The 22465-nt window shown below is 47.3% G+C and overlaps 2 protein-coding genes across 2 annotated transcripts in view; both read left to right on the plus strand.

Annotated features, from left to right (window-relative positions):
• The window catches only part of LOC308284287 (histone H1-like), a gene marked incomplete at both ends in the record, with an annotated part of 74189 nt that overhangs the window by 823 nt on the left and 50901 nt on the right, over positions 1-22465 (plus strand). The gene's annotated exons all lie outside the window — the stretch shown is intronic.
• On the plus strand, positions 1328-1648 carry LOC308284163 (histone H4-like; the record flags this gene model as incomplete). The annotated part of the gene is made up of 1 exon (XM_080724713.1): positions 1328-1648. One exon carries the CDS (start codon positions 1328-1330, stop codon positions 1646-1648), a length of 321 nt encoding a protein of 106 aa, XP_080580839.1.

Raw genomic sequence — 22465 nt, forward strand, 5'->3', positions numbered from 1 at the left:
GTATTTATGATAAAGGTAACATCAACACATAAGCACAGCCTAACTTTGTCCTACGTTTTGAATGCGGCCATTTCTCTCACTTTAGCTATAGAGCTTGCAAACCCACCCACCTCCCCTATGACCTAATTTTGTTAATCCATAAATCACTATTAGATTCGCCGTTGTCCTGACTAGTATGTGTTGGTTCAAATTCAACATTGATATTGAATAGTAGCCTACTACTATTGTTATTGTTCAGAATCATATAAATTATTATTCATAGTAACCCTGGTCCACCTCAAATAAGCGAGACAAGAATTCCGTATTAATACTTATTGATGAGATAACTGTATTTAGGTTATGTCTGTGACAATACAAACGTTTGAACTTGAGAGTCGAAAGAAATGCAATGGCCCAGAGGGTGTTTTAGGCATGTATTCAGTAACACCAAATGTACATTGACAAGAATATGAATGGGGGGATACGATTAAAAAATGTACAATTATTATGATATAGAGGACTTGACTAGCAATACCGGTATTACTAATAAACTAGGGGGTGATTTGACCAAAATGAACAAGAGGGGAGGTGCGTGTGTGTGTGTGTGTGGGGTGGGGGAGGGGGTACGCAGTCTGCCTGTCCTCCCTTACGTCCTCAGAACACAGATCAAAGGCATGGCGTAGAGCTCTGGAATCATTCACTTCTACATCTTCGACTGAACTGAAACAGCAAAATGAGTGGGCGTGAACATAGTCTAATGAATATACACAAGAAGGATTTGGAAAATAAACATGTTGGTCCAATTCTAAATGACAATGGTCAATTAATTGAGGATGAAAAAATAAAAAGGGAAAAGGCGGAAAGGGACTGGGGAAAGGAGCAAGTAGTAACTGCTGCAACCTGCGGGAAGGCGTCTGCGAGACCTGGGTCTGCAAACAGGTCTGCAGTGCAGACCTGTTTGCAGACCCAGCACTGCAGACCCAGGTCAACCTCTCTACTGCTCCCAGTGGCAGCCTTAGCTCCAGGCGGAGCCGCTCGATTGTCCACGACATTGCAAGCGGCGCGAAGGCCAGCGGACCTTGGTCCTGCTCTTCGCCCCCGAGCGCCGCAGGCGCGAGTGGCCGCGAAGAGCGGGCCAGGGCCGCGCGGCCGGCGGAGCGCCGCGCGAGTTACGAAGCCGTGGTGAATGCAATCGTTCTATTTATGCCCAGGCCGTAAGGCCTGGGCAAGCCCACGATAAACGCCCTGTCCAAGTGACTACAATGTCTGCACAGTCACCGAAGCACTAGGGGGCAGTCAAGTAGTATGGGGTCTGCAAACCCGTGTCTTCAGACCCACGTCTGCAGACATGCTGCATGCAGACTTCCCGCAGGCTGCAGCGGTTAGCTTCTCGAAAGGAGGCGCCAAGCGTCATCGCAAGGTTCTTCGTGATAACATCCAGGGAATCACCAAGCCCGCTATCCGCCGTCTGGCTCGCCGTGGCGGTGTGAAGCGTATCTCCGGTCTGATCTACGAGGAGACCCGCGGTGTCCTCAAGGTGTTCCTGGAGAACGTGATCCGTGATGCCGTCACCTACACCGAGCACGCCAAGAGAAAGACCGTGACTGCCATGGATGTTGTCTATGCTCTGAAGAGACAGGGACGCACTCTGTACGGCTTCGGAGGTTAATAATGCTGACTTGATCTACCAACAAACAACCCAAAGGCTCTTTTAAGAGCCACCCACACGTTATGTAACGAGTTCATTCCCACTTGTGAATAACTACAGCTTTAAAACTGTACATGTGAATATATATGACTACGATAAGTTAATAATCCCAATTACAAAACGTGAATATGCTGTGCTGCTAAAGACACACCATGTTGTAATCCGACACGCACGACCAAGCAGAAACGTCGTCTATTTCCACATTTGCCCAAAATAAACCTTGCTTTGCTTCATAAATCCATTTTAAGCAGCACGGGACTTAAGGTGGAGCCTCGCACGCAATCCTTGACAAGCGCTTATTGTGACTGCCATTATTAGTGTATGAACATGTAGAGGTGGGAAAACACACCGAGTTCATTATCTTACTTTGAAATAGTCAGAATACAGAGTTTACCTTGTCCAAACTGAAGTTAACTGGAGTGATGGAACTAAATCGAAGCTGCTTTCATTGTCTTGAAGTAATGAACGGGCTAGGGTTCAGGAATGGAGAAAAATAAAGTAACACCCGGTTCTCTATTTTGTTTTTCTAAGCCCAGAAGAGAGTCACATTTACACATTATCACATTTACACATTATAATACTTAATTAACTATTTCTTATAATGCCATTGTCTCAATGAATGGACAGACTGAAATAGTCTATACCTTGTGTTAGTCACGAAAGCACTGTTTCCTTTGGGGACCTTCATGGACAGTGTCTTTGTGTGTGTGTGTGTGTGTGTGTGTGTGTGTGTGTGTGTGTGTGTGTGTGCACTTTATTTTACTTCAAAAACAATACAATATTGATGTGCAAACTTACTTGACGACGAGCCTCATGGTTTGGACGATGCACATCTCTAAGTCCTGTCTAACATCACAATAATAAATACAAAACATACTGTTAAGGGCAAGGTAAGTACAGTTGGATATGAGCTCCCATACTCTGCCGTTCTCTGGTCGTTAACATGCATATAGTATATAGATATGACATAAGGAATTATAGTCTTAAAATTGAAAGAGTGGGTGGCTCTTAAAAGAGCCTTTGTTGGGTGGGTGGCTCTTACAAGAGCCTTTTGAGGGGTTGAGAAATCTTCTCAAATCATATACCAGTAGGTGTTTGCCCAGTTGGTTATCATGGCACCGCGACCTGTCTCTGCTGCTCCGCTGCTTGTTCTTTGCGCTGTTCTTTAGCCTTGTTGCTGTACGACTTGGGGCACTGGAAATACGAGTGCCCGAGCTCTCCACACAGGCTGCATACTGCGCTGTTCTGGCAGTCCTTCGCCTTGTGTCCTAAGCCCGAACACTTCCAGCACTTGACCTCCTTGCACTCCCGGACCTGGTGCTCCGTACTGCTACACACGAAGCACCTGGTCTCCTGGCCCGGGTAGAACACACGGCCGTTGTACGGACCCAGTGAAATAGAGCTGGGCAAGCACATCCGTTTGCCGTTGGTGTCGAGCTTGATCTCCACCTTGTACTTTCGTACTCCATACCAAATCCCGAAGGAATCCACCGGCTTGTACGGTTTCTCTAGCAGGTTGCAGTAGCGCTTCAAGTATAGCTCCACGTCGTGGTCTGAGACCCGTCCGGTCCAAAACTTAACCACCACGTTCACCACACTGATGCTAACAGAAGATTCTATGGACCAGTACTTCCATTTCTCCTCGTCGACCTCAAAAGCGTACTGTTCAAGAAAGCGACGCAGCGTCGTCTCTTGAAAAAAACACAACTCGAACTCACGCCGGTTCGGCAAAGCGATAAAAGAGTAGATATCCTTTGCACTGACAAGCTTGCTCTTAAACAAAAGCTCTTTTCCCACAAACTCCCGTGTGGGGAGGTCTGCCTCGCCCGTATACTTTAAACGAGCCCAGTTGTGGACAAAACGGGACGCAAACGTAGTAGACATTATTTATTACTACATTATAACGCCGGTCTTGCCTCTTCCGCTCATCGCCTGTCTTCCCTCGTCCTGACATCGTGTAGTTACTAGTTAGTTTTCTGGAGTAGTAGCTCGGAGAAATGTGCTGGTTGAGAGGCGCGCAAGACATTTTATAGCTTCAACTAAAGAAAGAAAAGCAGACTCTGTGTGCGCCCCACCAATCACAAAAAAGGATGAGAGCGCGGTTGAGCTCCCCTCCAATCAGCATCATCGTCCTCCCTATGGCTCCTCCCAGAGCCCTGCCCCCTGTCATCCCCAAAGAAGGAGGTTCCTCTGAGTCTGAGGACGTAAGGGAGGACAGGCAGATCAGCAGCCCCCCCCCCCCCCCCACACACACACACACACACAAACACAATTCAATCCCATGTTCGATATGATATGAGTCTTTCTCTTTGTTTTATTTATTTTCTTATACTATCTAAATTTTATTGAGGAAAAAAACAGTGCTATTTGTTTATACCCTGTATAAAATGACAATGCAACATAAAGTAGCTCTGTTTATACCCTCTCCAGCGGTATATATGTTCCCCATTTTCATCTGTTTTTATTTTATTTTTGACACTTGCTTTGGCAATATAAAGTAAACGTATGTTTTCTCATGCCAATAAAGCTCATTTGAATTGAATTGATGTATATCCAATCCCTATGCTATTATGTGTAATGGTACTTACTATTCATGTCGTTTTCATGTTGAACCAAAAGGTCACATAACACAATATCTAACATGGGTGGTGGGTGGCTTTGTAAGCATGTAAGGAAAAGATGATTTGGATTAGAACACAGGCCAGCTACGATGTTTAACGTTTAACCTTGTAATACATTAAATGTATTTTAGCAGGGGCCCCATTTGTGTCATCTCGCATGTGACCGTGGTCACATAAGTATAATTGAGGATACTCTTATAAAATAGGTGGTTGGCCCACACACAACGGCCCAAGTGCATGCCACCTAAGCTGTGGCCAAAACATTTTGGAAATGACCGGCCCTTAAAAGGACCCTTTAGTTCGGAGGAAACTCTTTAGTGAAAATGTAAAGGCTTTTAAAAAAAACTTTTTTTTTTCTTTATTCAAACATAACAACATCATAACATACAGATTATTCGCCTTCAAGCATCGGCACCAGATGCTTGACTTGGCGCCCAGATTCTCTGCCATCAACGAAGGTGTAGATGACGCCACTGATGTTCACACCAACATCGACATCAGAGACCATCACAACATCGTAAGTCTTCGCCCCGTCTTCATCGTACTTCGCCTTCCATTTGGTCAGTTCGGCTTCCTCCATCGGAGAGAGCTTCCTTACGGTTGCGCCAGCGGTCTTACGGCGCTTCTTTCTGGGCGTGTAGGTCTCCCCCTTCATAGACACGTACGGCCCCTTACGAAGAAGCTGGCATTCTTTCTCCCGCGCCTCGCTCAGCATTTTGATTTCTGCCTTAGTAACATTGTAAAGACCACGGCTAAATGCAACTTTGTTGTGCAACTTTTCCAACTTCTTGGAGAGCCTCAAAGTGTAGTCGTCAATGGGAGCCCCCTGCACAGTAAGAAAAAAATATTAATATACACGTAATCACACGATAGAAATGAGTTACCAGTGCGAAGCGATCACCTTGATCCTCTTGTATCGCCGCGCTGAGCCGCCGCTCTTCTCCGAGTCACCGCCGGCTACGGAGACGAACTTGCCGGCCATCATGCCGTCCACGTAGCCACGATTGTAGTCGTCAGTCTCACCCGGGAACAGCTTCTGGGGGTCGGCCTCCACTTCGCTGACATTTTCGGGGGAAACATTCCCCGATAATCCCTCTCCCAGCTCCTCGTTGCTTGAGGAGGGGAAGTCGTAGGAGACGCCATCGCTTTGCTCGTGCCGGCGGGCGCGGTCTCGCTGTTCAGCTTCGAGCACCAGCTTCCTAAACCTGATCGTTGCTGGAGAGAGGCGGCCAGCTTGCTCTTCCTCATCGCTCGGCTCCATGTCCATGTCTCTTGTAGGAAGTACAGATTCGAATGGGACACGGTTGGCGAATGCGTCAGTATTTATCTCTGACATGAGGACGTAAGGGAGGACAGGTGGAATAGGCACCTCCCTCCTTGTTTCAGAAGCAAACAATCATGGGCTGGGAGTTGCCATATCATTTGTGCATGTAGGGAATGAACAGGGTAGTTTTTTTAGCAGCTACTTTTTTAGCAGCAGGCTTCTTAGCTTTCTTGGGTGATTTCGTGGATGCGGGCTTCTTTGATGCCGCCTCCCTGGGCTTCTTAGCAGCGGCTAGTTTCTTGGCGGCAGCGGGCTTCTTTGCTTTCACTACTTTCTTTGTGGCAGGCTTCTTCGCCTTCACCGCTTCTGCCTTCTTGTTCATCTTGAAAGAGCCAGACGCACCGGTGCTAGTTAGTTTTCTGGAGTAGTAGCTCGGAGAAATGTGCTGGTTGAGAGGCGCGCGAGACATTTTATAGCTTCAACTAAAGAAAGAAAAGCAGACTCTGTGTGCGCCCCACCAATCACAAAAAAGGATGAGAGCGCGGTTGAGCTCCCCTCCAATCAGCATCATCGTCCTCCCTATGGCTCCTCCCAGAGCCCTGCCCCCTGTCATCCCCAAAGAAGGAGGTTCCTCTGAGTCTGAGGACGTAAGGGAGGACAGGCAGATCAGCAGCCCCCCCCCCCCCCCCCCCCCCCCCCCACACACACACACACAAACACAATTCAATCCCATGTTCGATATGATATGAGTCTTTCTCTTTGTTTTATTTATTTTCTTATACTATCTAAATTTTATTGAGGAAAAAAACAGTGCTATTTGTTTATACCCTGTATAAAATGACAATGCAACATAAAGTAGCTCTGTTTATACCCTCTCCAGCGGTATATATGTTCCCCATTTTCATCTGTTTTTATTTTATTTTTGACACTTGCTTTGGCAATATAAACGTATGTTTTCTCATGCCAATAAAGCTCATTTGAATTGAATTGATGTATATCCAATCCCTATGCTATTATGTGTAATGGTACTTACTATTCATGTCGTTTTCATGTTGAACCAAAAGGTCACATAACACAATATCTAACATGGGTGGTGGGTGGCTTTGTAAGCATGTAAGGAAAAGATGATTTGGATTAGAACACAGGCCAGCTACGATGTTTAACGTTTAACCTTGTAATACATTAAATGTATTTTAGCAGGGGCCCCATTTGTGTCATCTCGCATGTGACCGTGGTCACATAAGTATAATTGAGGATACTCTTATAAAATAGGTGGTTGGCCCACACACAACGGCCCAAGTGCATGCCACCTAAGCTGTGGCCAAAACATTTTGGAAATGACCGGCCCTTAAAAGGACCCTTTAGTTCGGAGGAAACTCTTTAGTGAAAATGTAAAGGCTTTTAAAAAAACCTTTTTTTTTTTCTTTATTCAAACATAACAACATCATAACATACAGATTATTCGCCTTCAAGCATCGGCACCAGATGCTTGACTTGGCGCCCAGATTCTCTGCCATCAACGAAGGTGTAGATGACGCCACTGATGTTCACACCAACATCGACATCAGAGACCATCACAACATCGTAAGTCTTCGCCCCGTCTTCATCGTACTTCGCCTTCCATTTGGTCAGTTCGGCTTCCTCCATCGGAGAGAGCTTCCTTACGGTTGCGCCAGCGGTCTTACGGCGCTTCTTTCTGGGCGTGTAGGTCTCCCCCTTCATAGACACGTACGGCCCCTTACGAAGAAGCTGGCATTCTTTCTCCCGCGCCTCGCTCAGCATTTTGATTTCTGCCTTAGTAACATTGTAAAGACCACGGCTAAATGCAACTTTGTTGTGCAACTTTTCCAACTTCTTGGAGAGCCTCAAAGTGTAGTCGTCAATGGGAGCCCCCTGCACAGTAAGAAAAAAATATTAATATACACGTAATCACACGATAGAAATGAGTTACCAGTGCGAAGCGATCACCTTGATCCTCTTGTATCGCCGCGCTGAGCCGCCGCTCTTCTCCGGGTCACCGCCGGCTACGGAGACGAACTTGCCGGCCATCATGCCGTCCACGTAGCCACGATTGTAGTCGTCAGTCTCACCCGGGAACAGCTTCTGGGGGTCGGCCTCCACTTCGCTGACATTTTCGGGGGAAACATTCCCCGATAATCCCTCTCCCAGCTCCTCGTTGCTTGAGGAGGGGAAGTCGTAGGAGACGCCATCGCTTTGCTCGTGCCGGCGGGCGCGGTCTCGCTGTTCAGCTTCGAGCACCAGCTTCCTAAACCTGATCGTTGCTGGAGAGAGGCGGCCAGCTTGCTCTTCCTCATCGCTCGGCTCCATGTCCATGTCTCTTGTAGGAAGTACAGAGTCGAATGGGACACGGTTGGCGAATGCGTCAGTATTTATCTCTGACATGAGGACGTAAGGGAGGACAGGTGGAATAGGCACCTCCCTCCTTGTTTCAGAAGCAAACAATCATGGGCTGGGAGTTGCCATATCATTTGTGCATGTAGGGAATGAACAGGGTAGTTTTTTTAGCAGCTACTTTTTTAGCAGCAGGCTTCTTAGCTTTCTTGGGTGATTTCGTGGATGCGGGCTTCTTTGATGCCGCCTCCCTGGGCTTCTTAGCAGCGGCTAGTTTCTTGGCGGCAGCGGACTTCTTTGCTTTCACTACTTTCTTTGTGGCAGGCTTCTTCGCCTTCACCGCTTCTGCCTTCTTGTTCATCTTGAAAGAGCCAGACGCACCGGTGCTAGTTAGTTTTCTGGAGTAGTAGCTCGGAGAAATGTGCTGGTTGAGAGGCGCGCGAGACATTTTATAGCTTCAACTAAAGAAAGAAAAGCAGACTCTGTGTGCGCCCCACCAATCACAAAAAAGGATGAGAGCGCGGTTGAGCTCCCCTCCAATCAGCATCATCGTCCTCCCTATGGCTCCTCCCAGAGCCCTGCCCCCTGTCATCCCCAAAGAAGGAGGTTCCTCTGAGTCTGAGGACGTAAGGGAGGACAGGCAGATCAGCAGCCCCCCCCCCCCCCCCACACACACACACACACACACACAAACACAATTCAATCCCATGTTCGATATGATATGAGTCTTTCTCTTTGTTTTATTTATTTTCTTATACTATCTAAATTTTATTGAGGAAAAAAACAGTGCTATTTGTTTATACCCTGTATAAAATGACAATGCAACATAAAGTAGCTCTGTTTATACCCTCTCCAGCGGTATATATGTTCCCCATTTTCATCTGTTTTTATTTTATTTTTGACACTTGCTTTGGCAATATAAACGTATGTTTTCTCATGCCAATAAAGCTCATTTGAATTGAATTGATGTATATCCAATCCCTATGCTATTATGTGTAATGGTACTTACTATTCATGTCGTTTTCATGTTGAACCAAAAGGTCACATAACACAATATCTAACATGGGTGGTGGGTGGCTTTGTAAGCATGTAAGGAAAAGATGATTTGGATTAGAACACAGGCCAGCTACGATGTTTAACGTTTAACATTGTAATACATTAAATGTATTTTAGCAGGGGCCCCATTTGTGTCATCTCGCATGTGACCGTGGTCACATAAGTATAATTGAGGATACTCTTATAAAATAGGTGGTTGGCCCACACACAACGGCCCAAGTGCATGCCACCTAAGCTGTGGCCAAAACATTTTGGAAATGACCGGCCCTTAAAAGGACCCTTTAGTTCGGAGGAAACTCTTTAGTGAAAATGTAAAGGCTTTTAAAAAAACCTTTTTTTTTTCTTTATTCAAACATAACAACATCATAACATACAGATTATTCGCCTTCAAGCATCGGCACCAGATGCTTGACTTGGCGCCCAGATTCTCTGCCATCAACGAAGGTGTAGATGACGCCACTGATGTTCACACCAACATCGACATCAGAGACCATCACAACATCGTAAGTCTTCGCCCCGTCTTCATCGTACTTCGCCTTCCATTTGGTCAGTTCGGCTTCCTCCATCGGAGAGAGCTTCCTTACGGTTGCGCCAGCGGTCTTACGGCGCTTCTTTCTGGGCGTGTAGGTCTCCCCCTTCATAGACACGTACGGCCCCTTACGAAGAAGCTGGCATTCTTTCTCCCGCGCCTCGCTCAGCATTTTGATTTCTGCCTTAGTAACATTGTAAAGACCACGGCTAAATGCAACTTTGTTGTGCAACTTTTCCAACTTCTTGGAGAGCCTCAAAGTGTAGTCGTCAATGGGAGCCCCCTGCACAGTAAGAAAAAAATATTAATATACACGTAATCACACGATAGAAATGAGTTACCAGTGCGAAGCGATCACCTTGATCCTCTTGTATCGCCGCGCTGAGCCGCCGCTCTTCTCCGGGTCACCGCCGGCTACGGAGACGAACTTGCCGGCCATCATGCCGTCCACGTAGCCACGATTGTAGTCGTCAGTCTCACCCGGGAACAGCTTCTGGGGGTCGGCCTCCACTTCGCTGACATTTTCGGGGGAAACATTCCCCGATAATCCCTCTCCCAGCTCCTCGTTGCTTGAGGAGGGGAAGTCGTAGGAGACGCCATCGCTTTGCTCGTGCCGGCGGGCGCGGTCTCGCTGTTCAGCTTCGAGCACCAGCTTCCTAAACCTGATCGTTGCTGGAGAGAGGCGGCCAGCTTGCTCTTCCTCATCGCTCGGCTCCATGTCCATGTCTCTTGTAGGAAGTACAGAGTCGAATGGGACACGGTTGGCGAATGCGTCAGTATTTATCTCTGACATGAGGACGTAAGGGAGGACAGGTGGAATAGGCACCTCCCTCCTTGTTTCAGAAGCAAACAATCATGGGCTGGGAGTTGCCATATCATTTGTGCATGTAGGGAATGAACAGGGTAGTTTTTTTAGCAGCTACTTTTTTAGCAGCAGGCTTCTTAGCTTTCTTGGGTGATTTTGTGGATGCGGGCTTCTTTGATGCCGCCTCCCTGGGCTTCTTAGCAGCGGCTAGTTTCTTGGCGGCAGCGGGCTTCTTTGCTTTCACTACTTTCTTTGTGGCAGGCTTCTTCGCCTTCACCGCTTCTGCCTTCTTGTTCATCTTGAAAGAGCCAGACGCACCGGTGCTAGTTAGTTTTCTGGAGTAGTAGCTCGGAGAAATGTGCTGGTTGAGAGGCGCGCGAGACATTTTATAGCTTCAACTAAAGAAAGAAAAGCAGACTCTGTGTGCGCCCCACCAATCACAAAAAAGGATGAGAGCGCGGTTGAGCTCCCCTCCAATCAGCATCATCGTCCTCCCTATGGCTCCTCCCAGAGCCCTGCCCCCTGTCATCCCCAAAGAAGGAGGTTCCTCTGAGTCTGAGGACGTAAGGGAGGACAGGCAGATCAGCAGCCCCCCCCCCACACACACACACACACAAACACAATTCAATCCCATGTTCGATATGATATGAGTCTTTCTCTTTGTTTTATTTATTTTCTTATACTATCTAAATTTTATTGAGGAAAAAAACAGTGCTATTTGTTTATACCCTGTATAAAATGACAATGCAACATAAAGTAGCTCTGTTTATACCCTCTCCAGCGGTATATATGTTCCCCATTTTCATCTGTTTTTATTTTATTTTTGACACTTGCTTTGGCAATATAAACGTATGTTTTCTCATGCCAATAAAGCTCATTTGAATTGAATTGATGTATATCCAATCCCTATGCTATTATGTGTAATGGTACTTACTATTCATGTCGTTTTCATGTTGAACCAAAAGGTCACATAACACAATATCTAACATGGGTGGTGGGTGGCTTTGTAAGCATGTAAGGAAAAGATGATTTGGATTAGAACACAGGCCAGCTACGATGTTTAACGTTTAACCTTGTAATACATTAAATGTATTTTAGCAGGGGCCCCATTTGTGTCATCTCGCATGTGACCGTGGTCACATAAGTATAATTGAGGATACTCTTATAAAATAGGTGGTTGGCCCACACACAACGGCCCAAGTGCATGCCACCTAAGCTGTGGCCAAAACATTTTGGAAATGACCGGCCCTTAAAAGGACCCTTTAGTTCGGAGGAAACTCTTTAGTGAAAATGTAAAGGCTTTTAAAAAAACCTTTTTTTTTCTTTATTCAAACATAACAACATCATAACATACAGATTATTCGCCTTCAAGCATCGGCACCAGATGCTTGACTTGGCGCCCAGATTCTCTGCCATCAACGAAGGTGTAGATGACGCCACTGATGTTCACACCAACATCGACATCAGAGACCATCACAACATCGTAAGTCTTCGCCCCGTCTTCATCGTACTTCGCCTTCCATTTGGTCAGTTCGGCTTCCTCCATCGGAGAGAGCTTCCTTACGGTTGCGCCAGCGGTCTTACGGCGCTTCTTTCTGGGCGTGTAGGTCTCCCCCTTCATAGACACGTACGGCCCCTTACGAAGAAGCTGGCATTCTTTCTCCCGCGCCTCGCTCAGCATTTTGATTTCTGCCTTAGTAACATTGTAAAGACCACGGCTAAATGCAACTTTGTTGTGCAACTTTTCCAACTTCTTGGAGAGCCTCAAAGTGTAGTCGTCAATGGGAGCCCCCTACACAGTAAGAAAAAAATATTAATATACACGTAATCACACGATAGAAATGAGTTACCAGTGCGAAGCGATCACCTTGATCCTCTTGTATCGCCGCGCTGAGCCGCCGCTCTTCTCCGGGTCACCGCCGGCTACGGAGACGAACTTGCCGGCCATCATGCCGTCCACGTAGCCACGATTGTAGTCGTCAGTCTCACCCGGGAACAGCTTCTGGGGGTCGGCCTCCACTTCGCTGACATTTTCGGGGGAAACATTCCCCGATAATCCCTCTCCCAGCTCCTCGTTGCTTGAGGAGGGGAAGTCGTAGGAGACGCCATCGCTTTGCTCGTGCCGGCGGGCGCGGTCTCGCTGTTCAGCTTCGAGCACCAGCTTCCTAAACCTGATCGTTGCTGGAGAGAGGCGGCCAGCTTGCTCTTCCTCATCGCTCGGCTCCATGTCCATGTCTCTTGTAGGAAGTACAGAGTCGAATGGGACACGGTTGGCGAATGCGTCAGTATTTATCTCTGACATGAGGACGTAAGGGAGGACAGGTGGAATAGGCACCTCCCTCCTTGTTTCAGAAGCAAACAATCATGGGCTGGGAGTTGCCATATCATTTGTGCATGTAGGGAATGAACAGGGTAGTTTTTTTAGCAGCTACTTTTTTAGCAGCAGGCTTCTTAGCTTTCTTGGGTGATTTCGTGGATGCGGGCTTCTTTGATGCCGCCTCCCTGGGCTTCTTAGCAGCGGCTAGTTTCTTGGCGGCAGCGGGCTTCTTTGCTTTCACTACTTTCTTTGTGGCAGGCTTCTTCGCCTTCACCGCTTCTGCCTTCTTGTTCATCTTGAAAGAGCCAGACGCACCGGTGCTAGTTAGTTTTCTGGAGTAGTAGCTCGGAGAAATGTGCTGGTTGAGAGGCGCGCGAGACATTTTATAGCTTCAACTAAAGAAAGAAAAGCAGACTCTGTGTGCGCCCCACCAATCACAAAAAAGGATGAGAGCGCGGTTGAGCTCCCCTCCAATCAGCATCATCGTCCTCCCTATGGCTCCTCCCAGAGCCCTGCCCCCTGTCATCCCCAAAGAAGGAGGTTCCTCTGAGTCTGAGGACGTAAGGGAGGACAGGCAGATCAGCAGCCCCCCCCCCCCCCCCCACACACACACACACACACACACAAACACAATTCAATCCCATGTTCGATATGATATGAGTCTTTCTCTTTGTTTTATTTATTTTCTTATACTATCTAAATTTTATTGAGGAAAAAAACAGTGCTATTTGTTTATACCCTGTATAAAATGACAATGCAACATAAAGTAGCTCTGTTTATACCCTCTCCAGCGGTATATATGTTCCCCATTTTCATCTGTTTTTATTTTATTTTTGACACTTGCTTTGGCAATATAAACGTATGTTTTCTCATGCCAATAAAGCTCATTTGAATTGAATTGATGTATATCCAATCCCTATGCTATTATGTGTAATGGTACTTACTATTCATGTCGTTTTCATGTTGAACCAAAAGGTCACATAACACAATATCTAACATGGGTGGTGGGTGGCTTTGTAAGCATGTAAGGAAAAGATGATTTGGATTAGAACACAGGCCAGCTACGATGTTTAACGTTTAACCTTGTAATACATTAAATGTATTTTAGCAGGGGCCCCATTTGTGTCATCTCGCATGTGACCGTGGTCACATAAGTATAATTGAGGATACTCTTATAAAATAGGTGGTTGGCCCACACACAACGGCCCAAGTGCATGCCACCTAAGCTGTGGCCAAAACATTTTGGAAATGACCGGCCCTTAAAAGGACCCTTTAGTTCGGAGGAAACTCTTTAGTGAAAATGTAAAGGCTTTTAAAAAAACCTTTTTTTTTTCTTTATTCAAACATAACAACATCATAACATACAGATTATTCGCCTTCAAGCATCGGCACCAGATGCTTGACTTGGCGCCCAGATTCTCTGCCAACAACGAAGGTGTAGATGACGCCACTGATGTTCACACCAACATCGACATCAGAGACCATCACAACATCGTAAGTCTTCGCCCCGTCTTCATCGTACTTCGCCTTCCATTTGGTCAGTTCGGCTTCCTCCATCGGAGAGAGCTTCCTTACGGTTGCGCCAGCGGTCTTACGGCGCTTCTTTCTGGGCGTGTAGGTCTCCCCCTTCATAGACACGTACGGCCCCTTACGAAGAAGCTGGCATTCTTTCTCCCGCGCCTCGCTCAGCATTTTGATTTCTGCCTTAGTAACATTGTAAAGACCACGGCTAAATGCAACTTTGTTGTGCAACTTTTCCAACTTCTTGGAGAGCCTCAAAGTGTAGTCGTCAATGGGAGCCCCCTACACAGTAAGAAAAAAATATTAATATACACGTAATCACACGATAGAAATGAGTTACCAGTGCGAAGCGATCACCTTGATCCTCTTGTATCGCCGCGCTGAGCCGCCGCTCTTCTCCGGGTCACCGCCGGCTACGGAGACGAACTTGCCGGCCATCATGCCGTCCACGTAGCCACGATTGTAGTCGTCAGTATCACCCGGGAACAGCTTCTGGGGGTCGGCCTCCACTTCGCTGACATTTTCGGGGGAAACATTCCCCGATAATCCCTCTCCCAGCTCCTCGTTGCTTGAGGAGGGGAAGTCGTAGGAGACGCCATCGCTTTGCTCGTGCCGGCGGGCGCGGTCTCGCTGTTCTGCTTCGAGCACCAGCTTCCTAAACCTGATCGTTGCTGGAGAGAGGCGGCCAGCTTGCTCTTCCTCATCGCTCGGCTCCATGTCCATGTCTCTTGTAGGAAGTACAGAGTCGAATGGGACACGGTTGGCGAATGCGTCAGTATTTATCTCTGACATGAGGACGTAAGGGAGGACAGGTGGAATAGGCACCTCCCTCCTTGTTTCAGAAGCAAACAATCATGGGCTGGGAGTTGCCATATCATTTGTGCATGTAGGGAATGAACAGGGTAGTTTTTTTAGCAGCTACTTTTTTAGCAGCAGGCTTCTTAGCTTTCTTGGGTGATTTCGTGGATGCGGGCTTCTTTGATGCCGCCTCCCTGGGCTTCTTAGCAGCGGCTAGTTTCTTGGCGGCAGCGGGCTCCTTTGCTTTCACTACTTTCTTTGTGGCAGGCTTCTTCGCCTTCACCGCTTCTGCCTTCTTGTTCATCTTGAAAGAGCCAGACGCACCGGTGCTAGTTAGTATTCTGGAGTAGTAGCTCGGAGAAATGTGCTGGTTGAGAGGCACGCGAGACATTTTATAGCTTCAACTAAAGAAAGAAAAGCAGACTCTGTGTGCGCCCCACCAATCACAAAAAAGGATGAGAGCGCGGTTGAGCTCCCCTCCAATCAGCATCATCGTCCTCCCTATGGCTCCTCCCAGAGCCCTGCCCCCTGTCATCCCCAAAGAAGGAGGTTCCTCTGAGTCTGAGGACGTAAGGGAGGACAGGCAGATCAGCAGCCCCCCCCCCCCCCCACACACACACACACACAAACACAATTCAATCCCATGTTCGATATGATATGAGTCTTTCTCTTTGTTTTATTTATTTTCTTATACTATCTAAATTTTATTGAGGAAAAAAACAGTGCTATTTGTTTATACCCTGTATAAAATGACAATGCAACATAAAGTAGCTCTGTTTATACCCTCTCCAGCGGTATATATGTTCCCCATTTTCATCTGTTTTTATTTTATTTTTGACACTTGCTTTGGCAATATAAACGTATGTTTTCTCATGCCAATAAAGCTCATTTGAATTGAATTGATGTATATCCAATCCCTATGCTATTATGTGTAATGGTACTTACTATTCATGTCGTTTTCATGTTGAACCAAAAGGTCACATAACACAATATCTAACATGGGTGGTGGGTGGCTTTGTAAGCATGTAAGGAAAAGATGATTTGGATTAGAACACAGGCCAGCTACGATGTTTAACGTTTAACCTTGTAATACATTAAATGTATTTTAGCAGGGGCCCCATTTGTGTCATCTCGCATGTGACCGTGGTCACATAAGTATAATTGAGGATACTCTTATAAAATAGGTGGTTGTCCCACACACAACGGCCCAAGTGCATGCCACCTAAGCTGTGGCCAAAACATTTTGGAAATGACCGGCCCTTAAAATGACCCTTTAGTTCGGAGGAAACTCTTTAGTGAAAATGTAAAGGCTTTTAAAAAAACCTTTTTTTTTTCTTTATTCAAACATAACAACATCATAACATACAGATTATTCGCCTTCAAGCATCGGCACCAGATGCTTGACTTGGCGCCCAGATTCTCTGCCATCAACGAAGGTGTAGATGACGCCACTGATGTTCACACCAACATCGACATCAGAGACCATCACAACATCGTAAGTCTTCGCCCCGTCTTCATCGTACTTCGCCTTCCATTTGGTCAGTTCGGCTTCCTCCATCGGAGAGAGCTTCCTTACGGTTGCGCCAGCGGTCTTACGGCGCTTCTTTCTGGGCGTGTAGGTCTCCCCCTTCATAGACACGTACGGCCCCTTACGAAGAAGCTGGCATTCTTTCTCCCGCGCCTCGCTCAGCATTTTGATTTCTGCCTTAGTAACATTGTAAAGACCACGGCTAAATGCAACTTTGTTGTGCAACTTTTCCAACTTCTTGGAGAGCCTCAAAGTGTAGTCGTCAATGGGAGCCCCCTGCACAGTAAGAAAAAAATATTAATATACACGTAATCACACGATAGAAATGAGTTACCAGTGCGAAGCGATCACCTTGATCCTCTTGTATCGCCGCGCTGAGCCGCCGCTCTTCTCCGGGTCACCGCCGGCTACGGAGACGAACTTGCCGGCCATCATGCCGTCCACGTAGCCACGATTGTAGTCGTCAGTCTCACCCGGGAACAGCTTCTGGGGGTCGGCCTCCACTTCGCTGACATTTTCGGGGGAAACATTCCCCGATAATCCCTCTCCCAGCTCCTCGTTGCTTGAGGAGGGGAAGTCGTAGGAGACGCCATCGCTTTGCTCGTGCCGGCGGGCGCGGTCTCGCTGTTCAGCTTCGAGCACCAGCTTCCTAAACCTGATCGTTGCTGGAGAGAGGCGGCCAGCTTGCTCTTCCTCATCGCTCGGCTCCATGTCCATGTCTCTTGTAGGAAGTACAGAGTCGAATGGGACACGGTTGGCGAATGCGTCAGTATTTATCTCTGACATGAGGACGCAAGGGAGGACAGGTGGAATAGGCACCTCCCTCCTTGTTTCAGAAGCAAACAATCATGGGCTGGGAGTTGCCATATCATTTGTGCATGTAGGGAATGAACAGGGTAGTTTTTTTAGCAGCTACTTTTTTAGCAGCAGGCTTCTTAGCTTTCTTGGGTGATTTCGTGGATGCGGGCTTCTTTGATGCCGCCTCCCTGGGCTTCTTAGCAGCGGCTAGTTTCTTGGCGGCAGCGGGCTTCTTTGCTTTCACTACTTTCTTTGTGGCAGGCTTCTTCGCCTTCACCGCTTCTGCCTTCTTGTTCATCTTGAAAGAGCCAGACGCACCGGTGCTAGTTAGTATTCTGGAGTAGTAGCTCGGAGAAATGTGCTGGTTGAGAGGCGCGCGAGACATTTTATAGCTTCAACTAAAGAAAGAAAAGCAGACTCTGTGTGCGCCCCACCAATCACAAAAAAGGATGAGAGCGCGGTTGAGCTCCCCTCCAATCAGCATCATCGTCCTCCCTATGGCTCCTCCCAGAGCCCTGCCCCCTGTCATCCCCAAAGAAGGAGGTTCCTCTGAGTCTGAGGACGTAAGGGAGGACAGGCAGATCAGCAGCCCCCCCCCCCCCCCCCCCCCACACACACACACACACACAAACACAATTCAATCCCATGTTCGATATGATATGAGTCTTTCTCTTTGTTTTATTTATTTTCTTATACTATCTAAATTTTATTGAGGAAAAAAACAGTGCTATTTGTTTATACCCTGTATAAAATGACAATGCAACATAAAGTAGCTCTGTTTATACCCTCTCCAGCGGTATATATGTTCCCCATTTTCATCTGTTTTTATTTTATTTTTGACACTTGCTTTGGCAATATAAACGTATGTTTTCTCATGCCAATAAAGCTCATTTGAATTGAATTGATGTATATCCAATCCCTATGCTATTATGTGTAATGGTACTTACTATTCATGTCGTTTTCATGTTGAACCAAAAGGTCACATAACACAATATCTAACATGGGTGGTGGGTGGCTTTGTAAGCATGTAAGGAAAAGATGATTTGGATTAGAACACAGGCCAGCTACGATGTTTAACGTTTAACCTTGTAATACATTAAATGTATTTTAGCAGGGGCCCCATTTGTGTCATCTCGCATGTGACCGTGGTCACATAAGTATAATTGAGGATACTCTTATAAAATAGGTGGTTGGCCCACACACAACGGCCCAAGTGCATGCCACCTAAGCTGTGGCCAAAACATTTTGGAAATGACCGGCCCTTAAAAGGACCCTTTAGTTCGGAGGAAACTCTTTAGTGAAAATGTAAAGGCTTTTAAAAAAACTTTTTTTTTTCTTTATTCAAACATAACAACATCATAACATACAGATTATTCGCCTTCAAGCATCGGCACCAGATGCTTGACTTGGCGCCCAGATTCTCTGCCATCAACGAAGGTGTAGATGACGCCACTGATGTTCACACCAACATCGACATCAGAGACCATCACAACATCGTAAGTCTTCGCCCCGTCTTCATCGTACTTCGCCTTCCATTTGGTCAGTTCGGCTTCCTCCATCGGAGAGAGCTTCCTTACGGTTGCGCCAGCGGTCTTACGGCGCTTCTTTCTGGGCGTGTAGGTCTCCCCCTTCATAGACACGTACGGCCCCTTACGAAGAAGCTGGCATTCTTTCTCCCGCGCCTCGCTCAGCATTTTGATTTCTGCCTTAGTAACATTGTAAAGACCACGGCTAAATGCAACTTTGTTGTGCAACTTTTCCAACTTCTTGGAGAGCCTGAAAGTGTAGTCGTCAATGGGAGCCCCCTGCACAGTAAGAAAAAAATATTAATATACACGTAATCACACGATAGAAATGAGTTACCAGTGCGAAGCGATCACCTTGATCCTCTTGTATCGCCGCGCTGAGCCGCCGCTCTTCTCCGGGTCACCGCCGGCTACGGAGACGAACTTGCCGGCCATCATGCCGTCCACGTAGCCACGATTGTAGTCGTCAGTCTCACCCGGGAACAGCTTCTGGGGGTCGGCCTCCACTTCGCTGTCATTTTCGGGGGAAACATTCCCCGATAATCCCTCTCCCAGCTCCTCGTTGCTTGAGGAGGGGAAGTCGTAGGAGACGCCATCGCTTTGCTCGTGCCGGCGGGCGCGGTCTCGCTGTTCAGCTTCGAGCACCAGCTTCCTAAACCTGATCGTTGCTGGAGAGAGGCGGCCAGCTTGCTCTTCCTCATCGCTCGGCTCCATGTCCATGTCTCTTGTAGGAAGTACAGAGTCGAATGGGACACGGTTGGCGAATGCGTCAGTATTTATCTCTGACATGAGGACGTAAGGGAGGACAGGTGGAATAGGCACCTCCCTCCTTGTTTCAGAAGCAAACAATCATGGGCTGGGAGTTGCCATATCATTTGTGCATGTAGGGAATGAACAGGGTAGTTTTTTTAGCAGCTACTTTTTTAGCAGCAGGCTTCTTAGCTTTCTTGGGTGATTTCGTGGATGCGGGCTTCTTTGATGCCGCCTCCCTGGGCTTCTTAGCAGCGGCTAGTTTCTTGGCGGCAGCGGGCTTCTTTGCTTTCACTACTTTCTTTGTGGCAGGCTTCTTCGCCTTCACCGCTTCTGCCTTCTTGTTCATCTTGAAAGAGCCAGACGCACCGGTGCTAGTTAGTATTCTGGAGTAGTAGCTCGGAGAAATGTGCTGGTTGAGAGGCGCGCGAGACATTTTATAGCTTCAACTAAAGAAAGAAAAGCAGACTCTGTGTGCGCCCCACCAATCACAAAAAAGGATGAGAGCGCGGTTGAGCTCCCCTCCAATCAGCATCATCGTCCTCCCTATGGCTCCTCCCAGAGCCCTGCCCCCTGTCATCCCCAAAGAAGGAGGTTCCTCTGAGTCTGAGGACGTAAGGGAGGACAGGCAGATCAGCAGCCCCCCCCCCCCCCCCCCCCCACACACACACACACACAAACACAATTCAATCCCATGTTCGATATGATATGAGTCTTTCTCTTTGTTTTATTTATTTTCTTATACTATCTAAATTTTATTGAGGAAAAAAACAGTGCTATTTGTTTATACCCTGTATAAAATGACAATGCAACATAAAGTAGCTCTGTTTATACCCTCTCCAGCGGTATATATGTTCCCCATTTTCATCTGTTTTTATTTTATTTTTGACACTTGCTTTGGCAATATAAACGTATGTTTTCTCATGCCAATAAAGCTCATTTGAATTGAATTGATGTATATCCAATCCCTATGCTATTATGTGTAATGGTACTTACTATTCATGTCGTTTTCATGTTGAACCAAAAGGTCACATAACACAATATCTAACATGGGTGGTGGGTGGCTTTGTAAGCATGTAAGGAAAAGATGATTTGGATTAGAACACAGGCCAGCTACGATGTTTAACGTTTAACCTTGTAATACATTAAATGTATTTTAGCAGGGGCCCCATTTGTGTCATCTCGCATGTGACCGTGGTCACATAAGTATAATTGAGGATACTCTTATAAAATAGGTGGTTGGCCCACACACAACGGCCCAAGTGCATGCCACCTAAGCTGTGGCCAAAACATTTTGGAAATGACCGGCCCTTAAAAGGACCCTTTAGTTCGGAGGAAACTCTTTAGTGAAAATGTAAAGGCTTTTAAAAAAACCTTTTTTTTTTCTTTATTCAAACATAACAACATCATAACATACAGATTATTCGCCTTCAAGCATCGGCACCAGATGCTTGACTTGGCGCCCAGATTCTCTGCCATCAACGAAGGTGTAGATGACGCCACTGATGTTCACACCAACATCGACATCAGAGACCATCACAACATCGTAAGTCTTCGCCCCGTCTTCATCGTACTTCGCCTTCCATTTGGTCAGTTCGGCTTCCTCCATCGGAGAGAGCTTCCTTACGGTTGCGCCAGCGGTCTTACGGCGCTTCTTTCTGGGCGTGTAGGTCTCCCCCTTCATAGACACGTACGACCCCTTACGAAGAAGCTGGCATTCTTTCTCCCGCGCCTCGCTCAGCATTTTGATTTCTGCCTTAGTAACATTGTAAAGACCACGGCTAAATGCAACTTTGTTGTGCAACTTTTCCAACTTCTTGGAGAGCCTCAAAGTGTAGTCGTCAATGGGAGCCCCCTGCACAGTAAGAAAAAAATATTAATATACACGTAATCACACGATAGAAATGAGTTACCAGTGCGAAGCGATCACCTTGATCCTCTTGTATCGCCGCGCTGAGCCGCCGCTCTTCTCCGGGTCACCGCCGGCTACGGAGACGAACTTGCCGGCCATCATGCCGTCCACGTAGCCACGATTGTAGTCGTCAGTCTCACCCGGGAACAGCTTCTGGGGGTCGGCCTCCACTTCGCTGACATTTTCGGGGGAAACATTCCCCGATAATCCCTCTCCCAGCTCCTCGTTGCTTGAGGAGGGGAAGTCGTAGGAGACGCCATCGCTTTGCTCGTGCCGGCGGGCGCGGTCTCGCTGTTCAGCTTCGAGCACCAGCTTCCTAAACCTGATCGTTGCTGGAGAGAGGCGGCCAGCTTGCTCTTCCTCATCGCTCGGCTCCATGTCCATGTCTCTTGTAGGAAGTACAGAGTCGAATGGGACACGGTTGGCGAATGCGTCAGTATTTATCTCTGACATGAGGACGTAAGGGAGGACAGGTGGAATAGGCACCTCCCTCCTTGTTTCAGAAGCAAACAATCATGGGCTGGGAGTTGCCATATCATTTGTGCATGTAGGGAATGAACAGGGTAGTTTTTTTAGCAGCTACTTTTTTAGCAGCAGGCTTCTTAGCTTTCTTGGGTGATTTCGTGGATGCGGGCTTCTTTGATGCCGCCTCCCTGGGCTTCTTAGCAGCGGCTAGTTTCTTGGCGGCAGCGGGCTTCTTTGCTTTCACTACTTTCTTTGTGGCAGGCTTCTTCGCCTTCACCGCTTCTGCCTTCTTGTTCATCTTGAAAGAGCCAGACGCACCGGTGCTAGTTATTTTTCTGGAGTAGTAGCTCGGAGAAATGTGCTGGTTGAGAGGCGCGCGAGACATTTTATAGCTTCAACTAAAGAAAGAAAAGCAGACTCTGTGTGCGCCCCACCAATCACAAAAAAGGATGAGAGCGCGGTTGAGCTCCCCTCCAATCAGCATCATCGTCCTCCCTATGGCTCCTCCCAGAGCCCTGCCCCCTGTCATCCCCAAA

Source organism: Nannobrachium achirus (assembly GCF_963921795.1).
Source record: "Nannobrachium achirus genome assembly, chromosome: 4".
NCBI lineage: Eukaryota > Metazoa > Chordata > Actinopteri > Myctophiformes > Myctophidae > Nannobrachium > Nannobrachium achirus.